Raw genomic sequence first — 24,092 nt, 5'->3', positions numbered from 1 at the left:
TCCGCTCGTCACTTCTTTCCAAGATGAAGAGGAAGCATTAGTGAGCACTCTCTGTGTTCGTCCACTTAACCAGTTACAGATCCACCTCACCGTAGTTTTGCCTAGCCCACATTGGACTATCCATCTGGTATTTAATTGTCAGGTTGCCCAAAGGCCTGGCCCCACAACCATGTCTTTACCTTCCTCCTGAAGGCAAGGAGGGATGTTGATGCCCTAATTTCCCCCGGGAGTAAGTTCCACAGTTGAGGGGCCACCACTGAGAAGGCCCTGCTCCTCGTCCCCACCAGCCTCACTTGTGATAGCGGTGGGGTCGAGAGCAGGGCCTCCCCAGATGACCTCAAATTCCAGGGTGGGACGTAGAGGGAGAAACGTTTGGACAGATACACTGGACTGGAACCATAAAGGGTTTTGTAGGTCAAAACCAGCACCTTGAATTGTGCTCGGAATTGAACCGGCAGCCAGTGGAGCTGACACAGCGGGGGGGGGGGGGGGGGTGTTATGCTCCCTGTATGTCGCTCCGGTAAGCAATCTGGCTGCCGCTTGCTGGACCAGTTGAAGTTTCCAAACAGTCTTCAAGGGCAACCCCACATAGAGTGCGTTGCAGTAGTCTATACGGGATGTAACAACGGGATGTATCGGTTACCACCGATATTTGGAAGCCATATAGATGAGGCAGACCATGAAGACGCCACCTTTCCTGGACCTGAGCATCAGATTCAAGCCTATTTCTGCGTCTGGGTGTTTCTGTTGCAGAAGAAGTGTGCAGCTGGTTGCAATAATACTGAAACTTGCGCATGCTAAAAAATCCATGGCCTTTGTTGTGATCCAAACAGGCCTACAAAAGGTAAAGAAGCCCATCCTTTCCAGGATGTGGAGAGGACAGCTTATCTCTTAATCTGACCCCTTCCCAAGCACGACGGCATGTGAGCTCTGCTGTAAACATCTCTCTCTCTTTTTGTGGTCTTGTATCAGATTTATAAATCAAAGCAGTTTTTAATAAGACATGAAGTCAGATGGGGAAGTTTGTTTTAAAGCTCTTAAAATTTTGCTAAAAACCAGACTCGTCTCTGGGACATTCCTCTCCTTTTTAAGGCGAGGATCAAAGCCCGCGGTTGGCTCCATCTTCCATATGACATCCTTTCAAATACTTAAACATGGCTGTCACATCTCCCTCTTCACCCTTTTCTCCAAGTGGAACAGGCCCAGCTCCCTAAGCTCGTCCTTATCGGGATTCATGGTTTTCAGACCTTGAACCATTTTGGGTTGTTGTGGGTTTTTTCGGGCTATATGGCCATGTTCTAAAGGCATTTTCTCCTGACGTTTCGCCTGCATCTATGGCAAGCATCCTCAGAGGTAGTGAGGTCTGTTGGAACTAGGAAAAAGGGTTTATATATCTGTGGAATGACCAGGGTGGGACAAAGGACTCCTGTCTGCTGGAGCTAGGTGTGAATGTTTCAACTGACCACCTTGATTAGCCTGGCAGGGCCTGGAGCAATCTTTTGTTGAGAGGTGATTAGATGAACCATTTTGCTTGCCCTTCTCTTGTACATATTCTTCTTGAATTGTGGGGCTCAGAATTGATCACAGGAACTCGCAAACACAGACAAGGAACTGCTGCATCTCCATATCAATATCAGCCAGAAGATGAATTCCCAGGACTGGGACAAAATAGACAATCTCACTTACAGGAAAATGGAGAAAAACATGGTTGTCCACACCAACAGACAAAAACAAAAATTCTACAAACGACAAAAGCAACAGCCGAAACCAGAACTGGATACATCACGGACCATCATCAACCTGACAGACAGACAACTCTCTGAAGACCAAGTATCCATACTAGCGAAAGGAGGAAACTTTGCTGTAACCGCCACCAGGATCCCAGTAGAAAACATCATTGCCAATGTCGAATCAGCAATTTACCGCCTCCCAGAGGAGGAAGCAGAAGAAGTACGAGCGGAAGCAGCAAGGATCCTGAAAAAGGCAAAACTCCCCTCCAGTAACATTACTAGGAAGGAAAGAGAAGCCATTAGAGACCTAAATTCAGATCCTGATATCCTCATTCTGCCAGCAGACAAGGGGAATGCCACAGTCATCATGCATACAGAGCAATACAAGGAGAAGATCAAAAAACTCCTGGACCCTACTATATACAGAAAACTTAAGCAAGACCCAACTTCCAAAATAACCAGAAAAGCCAACACTCTAATTAAAAACTCCTCAGTCAACTTCGACATACGACAGCAGCTATGTAAATCGGAAGCCCTTCCACCCAGGCTTTATGGACTCCCCAAAATCCATAAGGACTCCACCCCACTCAGACCAATCGTGAGTGCCATTGGGTCCCCCACATATGACTTAGCCAAATTTCTTGCTGCACAGTTACAAAGCCACATTGGGCTCACAACACACTACATCAAGGACTCAGCCCACTTCATAGAAAAAATCAGCAATCTCAAGCTAAATACAAATGACATACTGATCAGCTTCGATGTGGTGTCTCTATTTACCATGGTCCCAGTTGCAGACACCATGGCACTCATCAACCAGAGGTTCCCAGAAGACATCACGGCGCTGTTTCACCATTGCCTCACCACCAGCTATTTTCAGTGGGACAATGAATTCTACGAACAGAAAGATGGAGTAGCTATGGGGAGCCCTCTCAGCCCAGTCATAGCTAACTTCTACATGGAACAATTTGAAAAACAAGCTCTTGAAACAGCAACCAAAAAACCCACTATATGGTTCAGATATGTGGATGACACTTTCACCATTTGGAGCCATGGAGAAGAAGAACTCAACAGGTTCCTGGAACATCTTAACAGCATCCACCCTAACATCCAGTTCACTATGGAAAAAGAAAAGGAAGGAAGATTGCCTTTTCTAGATGTCCTAGTCATCCGTAAACCAGATCAACAATTGGGTCACACCGTTTACAGAAAACCCACACACACAGATAGATATCTACATAAAAACTCCAACCATCACCCAAGTCAAAAAAGAAGCACCATTAAAGCCTTGGCAGACCGTGCAAAAAGAATCTGTGAACCCCACCTCCTCCAAGATGAACTGAACCACCTCAACTGGGCTCTCCAGGCCAATGGAGACTCCACCTCAGACATCAGAAGAGCTGAAAGACCAAGAACAAGCCACAAGAGTAAAGATGAAGATCCACCCAGAGGAAAAGTGTTCCTGCCATACATCAAGGGAACCACTGACCGCAGAGGGAAGCTGATGAGGAAACACAACATACAAACTATCTACAGACCCACCAAGAAAATCCAATAAATGCTATGTTCAGCAAAGGACAAGAGGGATCCTCTCACCTCTGCAGGAGTCTACCGTATACCATGCAGCTGTGGACAAGTCTACATAGGGACCACCAAACGCAGCGCCCAAACAAGAATCCAGGAACATGAAAGGCACTGCAGACTACTCCAACCAGAGAAGTCAGACATAGCAGAGCACCTGATGAACCAACCTGGACACAGCATTTTATTTGAGAACACAAAAATGCTGGACCACTCTCACAACCACCATGTCAGACTACACAGAGAAGCCATTGAAATCCACAAACATGTGGACAATTTCAACAGAAAGGAAGAAACCATGAAAATGAACAAAATCTGGCTACCAGTATTAAAAAATTCTAAAATTAAAACAGCAGAGAGAAAAACAGGCAGGGACATCTAAGCACCTTTCATTAAGAGTTTGCTCCAGGCACAGTCAGCCCATTGTATGCTAATCAAGGTGGTCAGTTGAAAAGATTCACACCTAGCCCAACTTACAAAAGCCTTTTGTCTCACCCTGGTCAGTCCACAGATATATAAACCCCTTTTTTCCCAGCTCCAGCAGACCTCTGAGGAAGCCTGCCATAGATGCAGGCAAAACGTCAGGAGAAATGCCTCTAGAACATGGCCATATAGCCCGAAAAAACCCACAAGAACTGAGATCACAGGTTTATTATTCCAGGTGAGGTCTGACCAAAGCAGAATAGCGTGGGACTAGGACTTCCCTTGAGCCAGACCCTATATTCCTGTAGATGATGAAGTCTAGCACCATATTGGCTTTTTGAGCTACTGCATCACATTGAGCTTGTGGTCTACTCAGATTCAGATCTTAGTAGCCAATGGGATTTTGGCCTGCATCAAGAGGAGAAGAGTGCCTAGATCCAGGGAAATCATGCTCCCCATGCTCTATTCTGCCTTGGTCAGACCACACCTGGAATCACATTGTGCCTAATTTTGGGCACCACAATTGAAGGGAGATGTTTACACAAAACAACCATCCTTCTATTCAATATGATGTGCTCCAACAACACAAAACAACCATCCTTCTATTCAATATGATGTGCTCCAACAACACAAAACAACCATCCTTCTATTCAATATGATGTGCTCCAACAACACAAAACAACCATCCTTCTATTCAATATGATGTGCTCCAACAACACAAAACAACCATCCTTCTATTCAATATGATGTGCTCCAACAACACAAAACAACCATCCTTCTATTCAATATGATGTGCTCCAACAACACAAAACAACCATCCTTCTATTCAATGTGATGTGCTCCAACAACACAAAACAACCATCCTTCTATTCAATGTGATGTGCTCCAACAACACAAAACAACCATCCTTTTATTCAATGTATGTGTTTTCTTCTACCCTGGACATTCCACAGATATATAAACCTCATTTTCCTAGTTTCCAAGAGACCTCAGCCTTAGCAAACTACAACTCCCAGGATTCCAAAGCATGGAATCCATGGTAGTTAAAACTGGTGTCAAACTGCACTCATTCTATCACAGGCATAGGCAAACTTCAGTCTTCCAAGTGTTCTGGACTACAACTCCCACAATTCCTAACAGCCTACCGGCTGTTAGGAATTATGGGAGTTGTAGTCCAAAACACCTGGAGGGCCAAACTTTGCCCATGCCTGTTCTATAATGTAGATGCACCCTTTTATCTACTGAGTTATCATTTGTTACATGGGATCAGCCCATTCATTCAACCTATGAGGGTTGAATGAATAGTATTGCCTCCACCTTCATTACTTGGGTTTGCATGGGAATATTTTAATTAATCAAATGCAGAAATAATCCTTAGAATGTACTCTTTAACTATCACTATTCACTTTTCCACATAATCACAATTGGATACATTTCTGCCAACGATGAACAAGTTTTCTGAATCCATCACAGAAGAAGTCGGCATTCTGTTTCTGCAACCAGTGTCAGCATCCTGGGTACCCATTGTGCACAGATCTTCCAATAGCCAAGCAAAGCAATAATGTGACCCACACGTTCTTGTGAAATGTTGATTATGCTTGAAATTTCTTTCTAAGCAATACGACGATCGTCCTGAATCAATCTCCTCTGATTGTAAGTTTTTATGGTTGTAAACCGGGCTGAGTCCCTCTAAGAGGTGAGAAGCTCGGTATAGAAAACTTTGAAATAAATAAATAATAAATAAATAAATCTGTCAACCTTTTGCTTGTGAAACTTGGTGGTTGCTGTCACAGGACGACCAATTCTTTGTTTGTCATGCAAGTCAGATGTTCCCACAACTTCTTTAAACGTACTCGCCCAATTATACACAGTACTCACATCAACACAATCATTGTAAACAGCTTGCATTCTCTGATGAATCTCCTTTAGGGTGACACCTGGAATATCGTGTCCAGTTCTGGGCACCACAATTCAAGAGAGATATTGACAAGCTGGAATGTGTCCAGAGGAGGGTGACTAAAATGATCCAGGGTCTGGAGAACAAGCCCTATGAGGAGCGGCTTAAGGAGCTGGGCATGTTTAGCCTGAAGAAGAGAAGGCTGAGAAGGGATATGATAGCCATGTATAAATATGTGAGAGGAAGCCACAGGGAGGAGGGAGCGAGCTTTTTTACTGCTTCCCTGGAGACTAGGATGCGAAACAATGGCTTCAGACTACAAGAAAGGAGATTCCATCTGAACATGAGGAAGAACTTCCTGACTGTGAGAGCCATTCAGCAATGGAACTCTCTGCCTCGGAGTGTGCTGGAGGCTCCTTCTTATTTCATTTATGTTATTATTGTTTACAGTATTTATATTTGCCCTTCTCACTCCACAGGGGACTCAGGGCGAATTGCAATGCACATATACATGGCAAACATAGAATGCCATAGACACACAACATATATAAGATACACACAGAGGCTATTTAACATTCCAGCTTTTTCATGAGGGTATTCAGGCCACCAGGGGAGCTGTCGCTTCACCGTCCATTTGTGACACTGATGAAGTACTTCCTCATTCTTTGCTTGCTTGCTGGAGATTTTTATGGTGTAGTAAATTAGCCTCCCCGCATAAGTGGTACTTAATATCCTACTTGACAGATGCAACTGTCTTTCGGGCTGCAGTCGATAGCAAGCTATACAAATTGGTCGGAAGCTCACTCCGACCTGGGCTGGCTTCGAACTCATGACCTTTTGGTCAGTAGTTAACTCTCTGCCCCGGAGTGTGGTGGAAGCTCCTTCTTTGGAAGCTTTTAAACAGAGGCTGGATGGCCATCTGTCAGGGGTGATTTGAATGCAATATTCCTGCTTCTTGGCAGAATGGGGTTGGACTGGATGGCCCATGAGGTCTCTTCCAACTCTTTGATTCTATGATTCTATGATTCTTCTGTCAAGAACTCAATGATTGCAAGTTGCTCAAGTCGCATTGACTGACCGTCTGCGCAGGGTTCCATACTTCGCACTTTAACAGCACAACCGTTCGATGCTAAGTCTTCCTGCTAAAATAGAACTGTAGAGGAGAGTCTACTGAACAAGCCAGTACTTGCTACATGCCAGTACTGCCATCTGTAGAGGAGTTACAAAGGTGGAGGCATTACTTTTCACTCAACCCTCGTATATTTCTTGCTTTGATCTTTTGAAAAGATGTCTTGGCCATTTAGAATTAAAAAAGGGAAAAGGCTGGCTAGAATTGTGAGACATTCCTGCTTCTGTTTGCTGCGAATGTGCAAGTAACCACCGCAAGCCCTGAAATAATGCACCATCCCTCACTCGCCATGTCACCCAATCGGATAATTACCCAACGGTGAATCCATTAGCAGCTATGGATTGCTAGAAAACTGGCAAAGAGCATAAAAAAGCAATAATTCTGGGACTTGCCATTCAGGGGCCTGGCAAGCATGCCGTTCGTTTCTCGGGTCAGATAAGAAAGGAAGAACACCGGCAAAGGAAACAAACACATTGCCGTCAATCATTGCTTCCTGCTGTTGAAACTCCAGAAAACGATTGTTTTCCTATACCTCCTGGTACAAACAGAAAACTATACCTGTTGGTACAAACTTTTCAAAAAAAAATATAATGAACGGAGATAATTCAGGTTTGGACAGCGATCCAGCATAGTTTTTGCTACGGATGAACAACAAAGCTCAGAAACTGTGCCTTTCAGAGAAGTGACTGCAAAGGCCAGAATCCCCAGCCTGGTTGAGGAAAATGGAACTTGTAGTCAGAAAATGGGACTCTCCTAAGCACTTTATGCACGAGTAGTAGTTGAAAGTTTTGTAAACAATGGTTTTTTTTCCCTTTCTCCTGGTTGGAGATAGAAGTGCTGTTGGGTGTGCGTCTACACTGTTGAATTAAGACAAGAGTTCTGTCTCCCACTCTGGACATTCCACAGATATACGAGGGTTGAATGAAAAGTAATGCCTCCATCCTCATAACTTCTTAACAGATGGCAGTACTGGCATGTGGCAAGTACTGGCTTGTTCAGTAGACTCTCTTCTACAGTTCCATTTTAGCAGGAAGCCTTAGCATTGAACGGTTGTGTTGTTAAAGTGCAAAGTATGGAACCCTGCACAGACGGTCGGTCAATGTGACTTAAGTAACATTATTTATTTATTTATTTATTTATTTATTTATTTATTTACAGTTCTTATATTCCGCCCTTCTCACCCCGCAGGGGACTCAGGGCAGATTACAGTAAACACATATATGGCAAACATTCAATGCCAGTTTGACAAACAACATTTAACAGACAAAGGCTATTTAACTTTTTTTTTTCTGGCCGCCGGGGGAGCTGCTGCTTTTCATCGTCCATCAACGACACCGATGAAGTTCTTCCGCATTCCACATTCCCCGGAGTCTTCTTTCTTTATGGCCTCATAAATTAGTTAAATTTAGCCTCCCACACAAAGTGGTACCTTATTTTCCTACTTGACAGATGCAACTGTCTTTCGGGTTGCAAAGGTCGACAACGGGCTACACAATGGCTGGACACCCACTCCAGCCCGGGCTGGCTTCGAACTCATGACCTTTTGGTCAGAGTGATCTTAATGCAGCTGACACTCAGCCAGCTGCGCCACAATCCCGGTGCCGCAGAATTCAATGACATGCAGTCATTGAATTCTTGACAGCAGAAGGTGTCACCCCAAAGGAGATTCATCAGAGAACGCAAGCAGTTTAGGGTGATTGTGTTGATGTGAGTACTCTGCGTTGTTGGGCGAGTAAGTTTAAAGATGTTGAGGTGGGAACATCTGACTTGCATGACAAAGAGAGTTGGACGTCCTGTGACAGCAACCACTGAGTTTCACAAGCAAAAGGTTGACAGAATGATTTAGGACAATCGTTGTATCACTCAGAGAGAAATTCCAACCATAACCGGCATTTCACAAGAAGGTGTGGGTCACATTATCGCTTTGCTTGGCTATTGGAAAATCTGTGCACGATGGGTACCCAGGATGCTGATGCCTGAAATGAAAGCACACAGACTTGAAACTTCAGAGACTGGATCTCACCATCATATGACATCCTCCATACAGTCCAGATTTAGCACCGCCTGACTTCCATCTGTTCCCGATAATGAAAGAAGATCTGCGGGGACATCATTATGCTTCTGATAAAGACGTTCAGAGAACTGTGAGATTGGGTTGTTGTAGGTTTTTTGGCCTGTATGGTAATGTTCTAGAAGCATTATCTCCTGACGTTTCACCTGCATCTATGGCAAGCATCCTCAGAGGTAGTGAGGATGCTTGCCGTAGATGCAGGCGAAACGTCAGGAGAGAATGCCTCTAGAATATGGTCATATAGCCCCCCCCCCCAAAAAAAAACCCCTACAACAACTCAGTGATTCTGGCCACAAAAGCCTTCGACAATACATTGAACTGTGAGATGCTGGTTGTGGAAACAGGGTGTCGACTTTTTCCGCGACGACTTCAGAAAACTTGTTCATCGTTGGCAGAAATGTATCCAATTGTCTGGTGATTATGTGGAAAAGTGAATAGTGATAGTTAAAGACCACATTCTAAGGATCATTTCTGCATTTGGTTTATTAAAATATTCCCATCCAAATCCAAGTAACAAAGGTGGAGGCATTACTTTTCATTCAACCCTCGTATAAACTCCACTTGCTTAGTTGTTGTAGGTTTTTTTGGGCTATATGGCCATGGTCTAGAGGCATTTTCTCCTGACGTTTTGCCTGCATCTATGGCAAGCATCCTGAGAGGTAGTGAGGTCTGTTGGAACCTCTGAGGATGCTTGCCATAGATGCAGGCGAAACGTCAGGAGAAAATGCCTCTAGACCATGGCCATATAGCCCGAAAAAACCTACAACAACCCAGTGATTGTAGCCATGAAAGCCTTCGACAATACATTCCACTTGCTTCGTTTCCAACAGACCCCTTGACCTCTGAGGATGCCTGCCATAGATGGGGGAAAACATCAGGAGAGAATGCTGCTGGAACATGGCCAGACAGCCTGGAAAACACACAGCAACCCAGTGATTCTGGCCATGAAAACCTTCGACAACACAAGGAACCAAACTGTTAGGAAAAGAGTAGAAGTCTGTGTCATTTACGTGGCCGATTGAGGCGTAGGATAAAAATAAATGTTCCTTTTGTGAAATCATCCTCATTCAGATCTCTGCTTCCCGGGAAGAGCTGGCAGTGATCTGATGACTTGGTTTCTTTCATATAATCATAGAATCATAGAATCAAAGAGTTGGAAGAGACCTCATGGGCCATCCAGTCCAACCTCATTCTGCCAAGAAACTGGAATATTGCATTCAAATCACCCCTGACAGATGGCCATCCAGCCTCTGCTTAAAAGCTTCCAAAGAAGGAGCCTCCACCACACTCCGGGGCAGAGAGTTCCACTGCTGAATGGCTCTCACAGTCAGGAAGTTGTTCCTCATGTTCAGATGGAATCTCCTTTCTTGTAGTTTGAAGCCATTGTTCCGCGTCCTAGTCTCCAAGGAAGCAGAAAACAAGCTTGCTCCCTCCTCCCTGTGGCTTCCTCTCACATATTTATACATGGCTATCATATCTCCTCTCAGCCTTCTCTTCTTCAGGCTAAACATGCCCAGTTCCCTAAGCCGCTCCTCATAGGGCTTGTTCTCCAGACTCTTGATCATTTGAGTCGCCCTCCTCTGGACACATTCCAGCTTGTCAATATCTCTCTTGAATTGTGGTGCCCAGAATTGGACACAATATTCCAGATGTGGTCTAACCAAAGCAGAATAGAGGGGTAGCATTACTTCCTTAGATCTAGACACTATGCTCCTATTGATGCAGGCCAAAATCCCATTGGCTTTTTTTGCCGCCACATCACATTGTTGGCTCATGTTTAACTTGTTGTCCACGAGGACTCCAAGATCTTTTTCTCACGTACTGCTCTCGAGCCAGGCATCGTCCCCCATTCTGTATCTTTGCATTTCATTTTTTCTGCCAAAGTGGAGTATCTTGAATTTGTCACTGTTGAACTTCATTTTGTTAGTTTTGGCCCATCTCTCTAATCTGTCAAGATCGTTTTGAATCCTGCGCCTGTCCTCTGGAGTCTTGGCTATCCCTCCCAATTTGGTGTCGTCTGCAAATTGGGAGGGATAGCCAATAGTCCAGAGGACAGGAGCAGAATCTTTCTTTCTTTCTTTCTTTCTTTCTTTCTTTCTTTCTTTCTTTCTTTCTTTCTTTCTAAATCAGTCTACTTTATAGTTCCAGTATCTGTTTCCTTCCAGGTCTGGTGATTCCGGCCAGAACACGCTGTGTGAGTTCTTGACATGGAAACGGGATTAGGGCTCAAATCCTGATGAGGCTGGGGGGCTTCAACAAGAGATAAATGGAATTTGTGGTAGAGGAGTGAGCAGGACCTCCTTGTTCTCTCCTGGACAATCTCTGGACTTTTTCAACTTGTGCTTTTTTGGAACAAGGATATCAAATGATGCTGATTCTGGGCACCGCAAGTGAAGGGAGATGTTGACTCTAAGCTGGAATGTGTCCAGAGAAGGGTGACTCAAAGGATCAAGGGTCTGGAGAACAAGCCCTATGAGGAGCGGTGTTGCAACCCAGAGCAGGAAACTGGACCCTCAGACAACCATCCACCACACGACTTCAGGAAAACAATCCTTTTTTTATTGATGAAAGATGAATACAAAATAGAGGAAAAATGCAAAGGTAAAAAGTCACAGTAAAAATCAGCAATAAGAAATGTCCATAAACAAGATCATAAAACCCACAGCAAACCTGCCAAATCCTGGAACCTGTTAGCAATCCACTAACCGTACTTGGAACAACTAGAAAACCTCAGAGGAATCAGGAGACCTACAAAAGCTTTCACATGAATCTGGAACGATGCCTGGTCTGAAGCATTCAGGCCAGGCATACTTAAGGCTCAGAAATCTATTGCGAGACACGCCTGACATTTTTGTTTGCATTTCTCTCAATCTGGCTGACCTACGTAAACTTTGTGCTTCTCCCCGGCTCTGCCAAATCTGCCCCCGCCTATCCTCATTAGGCAGACCAGGTGTCAGATTCTCTGGAGAACTAAGGCTGGGAGGAAAAGGGAGTGAAACTTCTCCGCTCGGCTCGGAATGCATGTTCTCATGGGAATTTTTACTTAAAATCATAGAATCATAGAATCAAAGAGTTGGAAGAGACCTCATGGGCCATCCAGTCCAACCCCCTGCCAAGAAGCAGGAATATTGCATTCAAATCACCCCTGACAGATGGCCATCCAGCCTCTGCTTAAAAGCCTCCAAAGAAGGAGCCTCCACCACACTCCAGGGCAGAGAGTTCCACTGCTGAACGGCTCTCACAGTCAGGAAGTTCTTCCTCATGTTCAGATGGAATCAACTCTCTTGTAGTTTGAAGCCATTGTTCCGCGTCCTAGTCACCAGGGAAGCAGAAAACAAGCTTGTTCCCTCCTCCCCCCTGTGGCTTCCTCTCACATATTTATACATGGCTATCATATCCCCTCTCAGCCTTCTCTTCTTCAGGCTAAACATGCCCAGCTCCTTAAGCCGCTCCTCATAGGGCTTGTTCTCCAGACCCTGGATCATTTTAGTCGCTCTCCTCTGGACACATTCCAGCTTGTCAATATCTCTCTTGAATTGTGGTGCCCAGAACTGGACACAATATTCCAGATGTGGTCTAACCAAAACAGAATAGAGGGGTAGCATTACTTCCCTAGATCTAGACACTATGCTCCTCTTGATGCAGGCCAAAATCCCATTGGCTTTTTTTGCCGCCACATCACATTGTTGGCTCATGTTTAACTTGTTGTCCACGAGGACAAGTGTTGTTCACTTTCCAAGGCTGTAGGATCTTGACTACTCAAACCATCATCATCTAAATTGGCCTCAGAATTCACATTGACATCTACATTGGCATCAAGGAATACAATCAGAGAATCAGGTTCAGGTTCACGCACAGGCTGAACCCCAACAAGCAGCTTAAAGCCTGGAGTCACATTGGCTTTTTAATCTGCTGCGTTGCACTGCTGACTTATGTTCGGCTTGTAGTCTACTGTTGTTATGTGCTTTCAAGTCAATTCTGATTTACAGTATCAGAGTATTTCCTTGGCAAGATTTCGTCAGAGGAAGTTTTCCATTGGCCCCCTTTGAGACTGAGAGAGTGTGATGTTCCCAAAGTGGTTTTCTATGGCTGAACAGTGATGCAGGGCCTGTCATATGTGGTTGCTCTTTCTTTCCTTCCTTCCTTCTTGGGCACTGTGCAATGGATAGTTGTGGTTGTGCAAGCAGAGTCCCACAACCGTAACCAAGACATGGTCCGATGGTTGCTGTGTGCCTTCAAATCGTTTCTGATTTATGACAACCCTACAGTGAACATATCACTCTTGAGTTGAGACGGCTAAAGATGTAGAATTTCAACTCTTGTGCATTCATAGTATTGAGCAATGGCAGTCAAAGTGGGGTCAAACTGCACTAATTCTACAGTGTAGATGCACTGACAGTCATCCAGGACATCGATAGGGATACCAAGGTGCTTGTTTATAAAGCTATTGTCCTCCCAACCCCAAAGTAAAAATCGACACCGAAATACAACACCGCCTGAGCTCTATGAGTGCAGCATTTTTCCAAATGAAGCAGAGAGTGTTTGTGGACTGGGACATCCTTAGGGATACCAAGTTTCTTGTTCATAAAGCTATTGCCCTCCCAACCCTGCTGTATGCCTGCAAAACGTGGACTGTCTATAGACGTCACATGCAACTCCTGAAATGATTCCATCAGTGCTGCATCCGGAAAATCCTGCACATCTCTTGGGAAGAGAAGCAGACAAATGTCAGCATGCTGGAAGAAGCAAAGACCACCAGCATTTAAGTGATGGTCCTCTTGACACATTTCTCCCTTTCGCCCTCCATTCGTGCCTCTTCAAATTCTTCAGCACTGCTGGTCACGGCTGACATCCAGTTAGAGCACTCAAGGGCCAGGGCTTTCCAGTTCTCTGTGTCTATGCCACAGTTTTAAAGGTTGCTTTATGCCCATCTTTAAATGCCCACGGCGCTTGTTTATAAAGCTATTGTCTTTCCAACCCTGCTACACACCTGGAAACGTGGACTGTCTACAGACATCACTCTCAACTCAATTCCATCAGCGTTGCCTCCAAAAAATCCTGCAAATCTCTTGGGAAGATAGGCGGACAAATGTCAGGGTGCTGGAAGAAGCAAAGATCACCAGCATTGAAGCGATGCTCCTACACAATCAACTCCGCTGGACTGGCCACGTTGTCCAAATGCCCAAAGATCACCGTCTCCCAAAGCACTTACTCTACTCCAAACTCAAGAACAGGAAACGTAACGTTGCTGGACAGGAAAGGAGATTTAAAGATGGGCTCAAAGCCAACCTTAAGAACTCTGGCATAGAAACTGGGAAGCCCTGGCCCTTGAGTGCTCCAACTGGAGGTCAGCTGTGACCAGCAGTGCTGCAGAATTTGGAGAGACATGAATGCAGGGCGAAAGAGAGGAACATTGCAAGAGGAAAGCATGTCAAGCCAACCCCAACCAGGACCTCCTTCCACCTGGAAACTGATGTTCTTAATGCGGGAGAAGATGCAGATCAAGAATAGGGCTCCACAGTCACCTACTGTTGAGACTTAGAGCACAGATAATGTCTTTCACAGCAATTGAAATCAGATTCAGCCTCACTCCTCCTTCTCCTGCAACCAGTAGTAGATACGGTGCCAGGACGCGGAGTCTCAACAACTATGGACCCACTGCCAGGATACTACACTTGGAGGACTATCATCCTCGGAGTACGAGGGATCGCCTAAGTAAGTAAGTACTGACAGATCAACAATGGCTTGCGGTAAGGGCAGTCTAGTGCTATGCAACCGACGTGTAACGATGCAAGTACAGAGTTGCGCTATTGAAGAACAATCTAGGCTCTCGATCATCTTGTTTGCACACACATGCACCCCAACCACTGAATGACAGGGTTTTTTCTCTCTCTTTCTTTCAGGTGTAAACTTGGAATGAATACACTTCTATTTTTGGAACCGAATCCAAAGGAATCCAGGAGAAACGCCAAGACCGCATAAATTGTTTCCTTCCCCTTGGTTCCGACTCATAACAGCGGATCTTGGAACTGGACGACCGGAAAGAACAACGACGTGCAATTACTTTGATTTAGTATCTGGCCAAGAGGGAAAATTATTTGGGAATTCTGGCATTGATCATCTCCTTTTGACTCAAGGGTTTTCCCCTCGGCTGACTTGGAGACAATGGGTTCCGAGTAAAGAGCAGGGTCTCGATCCTTGAACTTTGATCCTTTTCTTACCAGTCAATGGGAGTTCTAGTCATCGTGGTTGTCAATAAAATAACCCATTTTAAAGAAACATGTAGAGTTTTCTAATAAGTACTCAGACTGGATTGAAACTGCATTATGTGGTAGTGCAGATCAAGCCTCAAACTACGGGACTGACGGAGCTCAGCACCATCACTCCGAGTTTCTAAGTACAGGTTGAGTATCCCTTCTCCAAAATGCTTGCTACCAACACTGTTTTGAGTTTCAGATTTTGTGATATCTATATTTATGAGGATTGAATGAAATGTAATGCTTCAATGTTCGTAACTCCTCTTAGCTTTTTCTTATCTTACTTACTTACTTAGGCGATCCCTCGTTGGACGAGTAAGATGGTCTTCCATTATGGATTTCCTTGTGGGTCCGTATGTGGCTGTGGAGCCCTATTCTTGATCTGCATCTTCCGCAGTGAGGGCATTGGTTTCCAGGTGGAAGGCGGTCTCAGATGGGGTTGGCTTGACACGCCTTCCTCTTGGCACGTTTCTCTCTTTCACCCTCCATTCGTGCCTCTTCAAATTCTTCAGCACTGCTGGTCACAGCTGACCTCCAGCTGGAGCGCTCAAGGGCCAGGGCCTCCCACTTCTCAGTGTCTATGCCAGAGTTTTTAAGGTTGATTTTGAGCTCATCTTTAAATCTCTTTTCCTGCCCACCAACATTCCATTTTCCGTTCTTGAGTTCGGAGTAGAGCAACTGCTTTGGGAGTTGGTGGTCAGGCATCCAGACAACGTGGCCGGTCTAGTAAAGTTGATGGCGGAGGAGCATCGCTTCAATGCTGGTGGTCTTTGCTTCTTCCAGCACACTGACGTTTGTCCGCTTGTCTTCCCAAGAGATTTGATGGAATCGTTCCAGGAGTTGCATGTGACGTCTGTAGACAGTCCACGTTTTGCAGGCATATTGCAGGGTTGGGAGGACAATAGCTTTATAGACAAGCACCTTGGTCTCCCTACGGATGTCCCAGTCCTCAATCACTCTCTGCCACTCATGTACATGCCACTCATGTACATGGAGCCCACGGTGGTGCAATGGGTTAAACCCTTGAGCTGTCAGGACTGCTGACCGAAAGGTCAGTGGCTCGAATCTGGGAAGTGGGGTGAGCTCCCATCTGTCAGCTCCAGCTTCCCATGTGGGGACATGAGAGAAGCCTCCCATAGGATGGTAAAATATCCAGGGGTCCCCTGGGCAACCCCCTTGCAGATGGACAATTCTCTCACACAAGATTTTCGTTCTCCCGGCCCACTGGTGGTCTGCGGCCCACAGTTAAGAACCACTGATCTAGAGGTCATGTAGTCTAACCCCCTAGAATAGCATCCCTGAGAGGCAGGTTAGTATGTTAAATCCAGGGCACCATGAAGTAGGCCACCAAACCAGCAACATGTGGAGGAGAGGTTGCCTTTGGGATTACGAGGTGGGGTTCAGTGTTGTAGAAGAGGTCTCTAGAGGTCATCTAGTCTAACCCCCTAGAATAGCATCCCTGAGAGGCAGATTGGTGTGTTAAATCCAGGGCATCATGAAGTAGGCCACCAAACCAGCAACATGTGGAGGAGAGGTTGCCTTTGGGGTGCACAGAGATTACTTTTGATGAGGTAGGGTTCAGTGTTGGAGAAGACATCTCTAGAGGTCATCTAGTCTGACCCACTCCTAGACATGGACTTCAACCACATCCCTGAGAGATAAGTCACCATCACCACCATCTCCCCAAGAAGGCATCTTATGGATTCCATAAGGATTCCAGCGGAAATATAAGGGGAACCCAAGTGGAGACATTGCTATCCGGGTGCACAGACTCATCTATGATGCTGAATCTATTGGTGAGGGATGGCTCAAACCACTAAAAGGGAAAAAAATGGCTTGGTTGTAGGTTTTTCAGGTTGTATGGTCATGTTCTAGAAGCATTCTCTCCTGACGTTTCACCTGCATCTGTGGCAAGCATCCCCAGAGGTTGTGAGGTTTGGCTACCAATATTGAAAAACAGTGACTAGTGAACACCACCCAGACATGAGATATCTCCAGGCAGTAGGCAATCAAGGGCTAGTGAAAACCACCCAGACAAAGGATGTCTCCAGGCAACAAACAATACAAAGGGAACAATGGCCAGGCTACTTCCATGCGGATGCCCTACTCACATGCTAATGGATGGATCCCACTTGACACATAGAAATCCAGAATGCTAATTGCACCCTTTACACTTGCAGACAATGATTCGTGTTGTCGAAGGCTTTCATGGCCAGAATCACTGGGTTGCTGTGAGTTTTCTGGACTGTATGGTCATGTTCCAGAAGCATTCCCTCCTAACAACTACCATGTCAGACACAGAGAAGCCATTGAGATCCACCAGAAGCATGTGGACAATTTCAACAGAAAAGAGGAAACCATGAAAACGAAGAAAATCTGGTTGCCAATATTTTAAAACTCTCAAATCAGGACAGTAAATAAAGAGCAACACTCAAAAAAATGGGAATTCCAGACAAGAATATGTCAGGGCCAGTTAATACCTCTGGAGCCCCAGGTGGCACAGTGGGTTAAAACCGCTGAGCTGCTGAACTTGCTGACCGAAAGGTCACCGGTTCAAATCTGGGGAGTGGGGTGAGCTCTTGCTGTTAGCCCCAGCTTCAGCCAACCTAGCAGTTCAAAAACACGTGAGTAGATCAATACGTACCGCTTTGGCGAACTTCGAGGTGTCTATGGACAACATCAGCTCTTCGTTTAGAAATGGAGATGAGCACCACACCCCAGAGTTGGACACAACTGTACTTAATGCTTTTACCTTTACCTAACACCTCCCAGCAAAGGATTAACACCAGGCAGGAAGCAGCCAGGCTTTGAAGCTGCAAGGCCATTTAATGCTAATCAAGGTGGCTAATTGCAACATTCACTGTCTCTTTGGTTTAGAAATGGAGATTAGCACCACTGGATACAACTGGACTTAACGCCAAGTGAAACCTTTACCTTTACCTAACACCTCCCAACAAAGGATTCCCTCAGCCAGGAAGCAGCCATACTTTGAAGCTGCAAGGCCATTCAATGCTAATCAAGGTGGCCAATTGCAACATTCACCAGCTCTTTGGTTTAGAAATGGAGATTAGCACTACTCTCCAGAGTTGGACACAACTGGACTTAATGCCAAGGAAAACCTTTACCTTTACCTAATACCTCCCAGCAAAGGATTAACCCCAGGCAGGAAGCAGCCAGGTTTTGAAGCTGCAAGGCCATTCAATGTTAATCAAGGTGGCCAATTGCAACATTCACCGGCTCTTTGGTTTAGAAATGGAGATTAGCACCACTCCCCAGAGTTGGACACAACTGGACTTAATGCCAAGTGAAACCTTTACCTAACACCTCCCAGCAAAGGATTCCCTCAGCCAGGAATCAGCCAGGCTTTGAAACTGCAAGGCCATTCAATGCTAACCAAGGTGGTCAATTGCAACATTCACTGGCTCTTTGGTTTAGAAATGGAGATTAGCACCACTCCCCAGAGTTGGATACAACTGGACTTAACGCCAAGTGAAACCTTTACCTTTACCTAACACCTCCTAACAAAGGATTCCCTCAGGCAGGAAGCAGCCATGCTTTGAGGCTGCACGGCCATTTAATGCTAATCAAGGTGGCCAATTGAAACATTCACCGGCTCTTTGGTTTAGAAATGGAGATTAGCACCACTCCCCAGAGTTGGATACAACTGGACTTAACGCCAAGTGAAACCTTTACCTTTACCTAACACCTCCCAACAAAGGATTCCCTCAGGCAGGAAGCAGCCATACTTTGAAGCTGCAAGGCCATTCAATGCTAATCAAGGTGGCCAATTGCAACATTCCCACCAGCTCTTTGGTTTAGAAATGGAGATTAGCACCACTCCCCAGAGTCGGACACAACTAGACTTAATATCAAGGGAAACCTTTACCTTTAACATCTCCCAGCAAAGGATTAACCCCAGGCAGGAAGCAGCCAGGCTTTGAAGCTGCAAGGCCATTCAATGCTAATCAAGGTGGCTAATTGCAACATTCACTGGCTCTTTGGTTTAGAAATGGAGATTAGCACCACTCCCCAGAGTTGGATACAACTGGACTTAACGCCAAGTGAAACCTTTACCTTTACCTAACACCTCCTAAAAAGGATTCCCTCAGGCAGGAAGCAGCCATGCTTTGAGGCTGCAAGGCCATTCAATGCTAATCAAGGTATCAAATTGCAACATTCACCGGTTCTTTGCTTTAGAAATGGAGATTAGCACCACTCCCCAGAGTTGGATACAACTGGACTTAACAACAAGTGAAACCTTTACCTTTACCTAACACCTCCTAACAAAGGATTCCCTCAGGCAGGAAGCAGCCATGCTTTGAGGCTGCAGGGCCATTCAATGATAATCAAGGTGGCCAATTGCAACATTCACTGGCTCTTTGGTTTAGAAATGGAGATTAGCACCACTCCCCAGAGTTGGACACAACTGGACTTAAAGCCAAGGGAAACGTTTACCTTTACCTAACACCTCCCAACAAAGGATTCCCTCAGGCAGGAAGCAGCCATGCTTTGAGGCTGCAAGGCCATTCAATGCTAATCAAGGTGGCCAATTGCAACATTCACCAGCTCTTTGGTTTAGAAATGGAGATTAGCACCACTGGATACAACTGGACTTAACACCAAGTGAAACCTTTACCTAACACCTCCCAGCAAAGGATTAACCCCAGGCAGGAAGCAGCCAGGCTTTGAAACTGCAAGGCCATTCAATGCTAATCAAGGTGGCCAATTGCAACATTCCCACTTGCCTCAAACAGACAAGAGTTCTTTCTCCCACCCTGGACATTCCAGATATAAAATCCCCACTTGGTATATATACTCCACTTGCTTGACTACTATCAGATCATCTGAAAATGCCAGCCACAGATGCAGGTGAAATGGCCATACAACTCAGAAACTACACAACACCCTGTTTACCCGTGAAAGCCTTCGACAACACATTACATGTTGTTGTTATTTGTATCCTGCTTTATTTCTCTATAAAAGAGACTCAAAGTGACTCAAATGTCCGGCTTGCAAATGCACTTAATGTTTCCCTCATCCCAATGGAGCAAGAAGTACATCGGAAGCAGTGTTATGCACACAATTGCGCTTCATTCGTAATGGCACCATTATCTATCATTGCATTTCCTCCAGAATGGATTCAGAGTGGGACGGAGCAGTCCTTCGAGTGGATCTGTACTACAGGTGTAATAAAAATGTGGCAATTCAGACTGATACACAAGAGAATAGATTTGGAGGATCTTTCAGGATGGGAAGGGGTAGATTGCACAGTTTGGGATTCATGGTCATAGCATGCGCATGGTGTTGCCCCTGTGGGAGGCAGAGACAGAAGGACATGTGTGGGGATGGATAGTGGATGTGTTTATAGAGGAATAGTGGAGTGTTTATGTTTTGGGGCACATAACAATTTGGAGATGCAGGTAGGAAAGACTAGAGACACACCGAGCTGCAAAGGAAGCTTATGGATTTCTGCTGCCCTGGAGACTACTAGGACTCAATGGAGCCATGGGTTGAAATTACAGGAAAGGAGATTTGAATTGAACATTAGGAAAGTATGTATTGCCAATGGCTTTCGTGGCCAGAATCATTGAATCATAGAATCATAGAGTTGGAAGAGACCTTGTGGGCCATCCAGTCCAACCCCTTTCTGCCAAGAAGCAGGAAAATTGCATTCAAAGCACTCCCGACAGATGGCCATCCAGCTTCTGCTTAAAAGCCTCCAAAAAGGAGCCTTCACCACACTCCGGGGCAGAGAGTTCTACTGCTGAACCACTCTCATCGTCAAGAAGTTCTTCTTCATGTTCAAGTGGAATCTCCTTTCCTGTAGTTTGAATCACTCCCGACAGATGGTCATCCAGCTTCTGCTTAAAAGCTTCCAAAGAAGGAGCCTCTACCACACTCCGGGGCGGAGAGTTCCACTGCTAACTGCTCTCGCCATCAGGAAGCTATTCCTCATGTTCAGGTTGAATCTCCTTTCCTGTAGTTTGAAGCACCCCGACAGATGGTCATCCAGCTTCTGCTTAAAAGCTTCCAAAGAAGGAGCCTCCACCACACTCCAGGGCAGAGAGTTCCACTGCTGAACTGCTCTCACTGTCAAGAAGTTCTTCCTCATGTTCAGATGGAATCTCCTTTCCTGTAGCTTGAAGCACCCCCGACAGATGACCATCCAGCCTCTGCTTAAAAGCTTCCAAAGAAGGAGCCTCTACCACACTCCGGGGCAGAGAGTTCCACTGCTAACTGCTCTCACCATCAGGAAGTTCTTCCTCATGTTCAGGTGGAATCTCCTTTCCTGTAGTTTGAAGCACCCCCGACAGATGGCCATCCAGTCTCTGTTTAAAAGCTTCCAAAGAAGGAGCCTCCACCACACTCTGGGGCAGAGAGTTCCACTGCTGAACGGCTCTCACAGTCAGGAAGTTCTTCCTCATGTTCAGATAGAAGATAGATAGATAGATAGATAGATAGATAGATACTCCAACCAGAGAAATCAGCCATAGCAGAGCACCTGATGAACCAACCTGGACACAGCATTTTATTTGAGAACACAAAAATGCTGGACCACTCTCACAACCACCATGTCAGACTACACAGAGAAACCATTGAAATCCACAAGAAGCATGTGGACAATTACAACAGAAAGGAGGAAACCATGAAAATGAACAAAATCTGGCTACCAGTATTAAAAAATTCTAAAATTGCAACAGCAAAACAGCAGAGAGAAAAACAGGCAGGGACATCTAATCACCTTTCAAGAAGAGTTTGCTCCAGGCAGTCAGCCCATTGTATGCTAATCAAGGTGGTCAGTTGAAAGATCCACACCCAGCCCAACTTACAAAAGCCCTTTGTCTCACCCTGGCCATTCCACAGATATATAAACCCCTTTTTTCCTAGTTCCAGCAGACCTCATTACCTCTGAGGATGCTTGCCATAGATGCAGGCGAAACATCAGGAGAGAATGCCTCCAGAACATTTATTTATTTATTATTTATTTGGGGTTACCCCGCCCTTCTCACCCCGAAGGGGACCCAGGGCGGCTTACACAGTAAAGGCAACAATTAGATGCCAACATCACAACAATCATCACAACTTACAGTAAAATTTCACAGTTACTAACAGTTTCATGCATTATTCCAGTAAAAATCAATAAAATCAATAAAATCAATACAAACCTAAATTCCTCCCTTACATTGTCAGTGTTTGCTGTCTCATAGATCCGCTTTTAATACCATTTTGTCCATCCTGCTGGTCTTTAATTGCCTGGTTGCCCAAAGGCCTGGTCCCACAACCAAGTTTTCACCCTCCTCCTGAAGGAAAGGAGGGATGGTGATGCTCTGATTTCCCCGGGGAGTGAGTTCCACAGGTGAGGGGCCACCACTGAGAAGGCCCTGCTCCTCGTCCCCACCAGCCTCACTTGTGAGAGTGGTGGGGTCGAGAGCAGGGCCTCCCCAGATAATCTCAAGCTCCGAGGTGGGACGTAGCGGGAGATACGTTCGGACAGATACACTGGACATGGCCATATAGCCCGAAAAAACCCACAAGAACTGAGTGATTCCAGCCATGAAAGCCTTCAACAATAGATAGATAGATAGGTAGATAGATAGATAGATAGATAGATAGATAGATGGCACCGCTCCCTCCTCCCCCCCCCTCCTCCTCCTCCGCTTCTTCCTCCCCCCCCCCCCCCCCCAGATAGACTTACGATGACGGGGCTGGAGCAGACGGTGAAGAGGGCGGTCATGAGGGCGAGGAGGGCGATCTGGGCGAGCTCCTCGGTGGCGCCCCTGCCGGGGAAGGGCCCCTTCCTCCTCCTCCCCCTCTTGGCCCAGGGGTGCCGGGGGGGCTGCCGGAGGGCCATGCGGTAGAGGCAGTGCATGGTGCCCAGGTTGGTGGCGGCCACGGCCAGGACCAGGGCGCCCAGGAGGCTGGCGTAGAGGGCGGCGAACTCCCGCCCCCTCCCCCGCAGGCTCATGAAGCACCAGGTGCCCGGGCAGTACTGCACCGTCCGCCCGAAGCCGAGGAGCGGGAGGGCGCAGAGGGTGGCGCAGAGGGCGCCCACGAGTCCGGCCAGGAGCGCGCCCCGACGCCGGCTGGTGTGCCTCTCGTAGAAGTAGGGCTGCGCCAGGGAGAGGTAGCACTCCAGAGCCATGCCCAGCAGGAGGGCGGTGGGCGCCAGCCCGAAGAAGGCCATGAGGAAGGCGAAGGGCGCGCACAAGCCCCCTCCTCCCGATCCCCCTCCTCGTTCTCCTCCCCCTCCGAGGGCGCTGAGGCTGCGGTTCTTGGCGTAGGCGGCGAGCACCATGGGGCTGAGCAGGCACTTGCCCAGCAGGTCGGTGGCCACCAAGGCGCAGGCCAGCAGGTAGAAGGCGGAGGCGCGGGGCCGCTCCGGCGGGAGGGCGCACTGCTGAGGGCGGAGGCGGGAGGCGCAGCGGTGCCGCCACAGGAGCGCCAAAGCCAGCCCGTTGCCCGCCAGGCCCAGGCCGAACAGCAGCGAGCTCGGCACCGCAGACTCCCCCGCCTCCAGCCCCGACGCCTCCGAGCACCGGTACACCTCCGGCCGCGAAGAAGGAGACGCCATCCCGACCGCCCCGCAGAACAGCCTTCTGCGCCTCGAAGGGACGGACGCACCAGCCAGGGAAGCAGGCACGGAGAGGAGGAGGAGGAGGAGGAGGGAGGCAAAGGGGTGGGGCTGCAAGGGGAGGCACTCCCACGGCATGGGGAAGACAGGCAGGAGGAGGAGTAGTGGGGAGGGGGGGGGGAAGAGGGGATAAAGACACGCCTTTCACACATTGACGGGACTTCTCTACTCGTTGGATTTCTAGCCAAAAGAGCATCGCAAGTGGCTTGCTTTCACTCTATCTGGGGTGTATGTGTAGGTATATACATACATTACACACATTACTCTAGGTATGCATTTTCCTTGTGGCTCATCGCTCTTTCCTTCCTTCCTTTCTTCCCCTCATACAGCTCCTTCTCTCTTTCCTTCCTTCCTTTCTTCCCCTCATACACC

At 46.7% G+C, this 24,092-nt stretch overlaps 1 protein-coding gene across 1 annotated transcript in view; it reads right to left on the bottom strand.

Annotated features, from left to right (window-relative positions):
• PTGDR (prostaglandin D2 receptor) overlaps window positions 1–23,660 on the bottom strand; it is a 34,518-nt gene extending 10,858 nt beyond the window's left edge. The window contains exon 1 of the mRNA XM_067468614.1: window positions 22,785–23,660. Within this exon, the coding sequence (XP_067324715.1) occupies window positions 22,785–23,660 (876 nt within the window). The remainder of the gene's footprint in view (window positions 1–22,784) is intronic.
• Between the last annotated feature and the right edge of the window lie 432 nt (window positions 23,661–24,092).

The sequence above is a fragment of the Anolis sagrei genome, chromosome 1 (assembly GCF_037176765.1).
Source record: "Anolis sagrei isolate rAnoSag1 chromosome 1, rAnoSag1.mat, whole genome shotgun sequence".
In the NCBI taxonomy this organism is placed as follows: domain Eukaryota; kingdom Metazoa; phylum Chordata; class Lepidosauria; order Squamata; family Dactyloidae; genus Anolis; species Anolis sagrei.
This window is presented reverse-complemented; position numbering and strand designations above follow the sequence as displayed.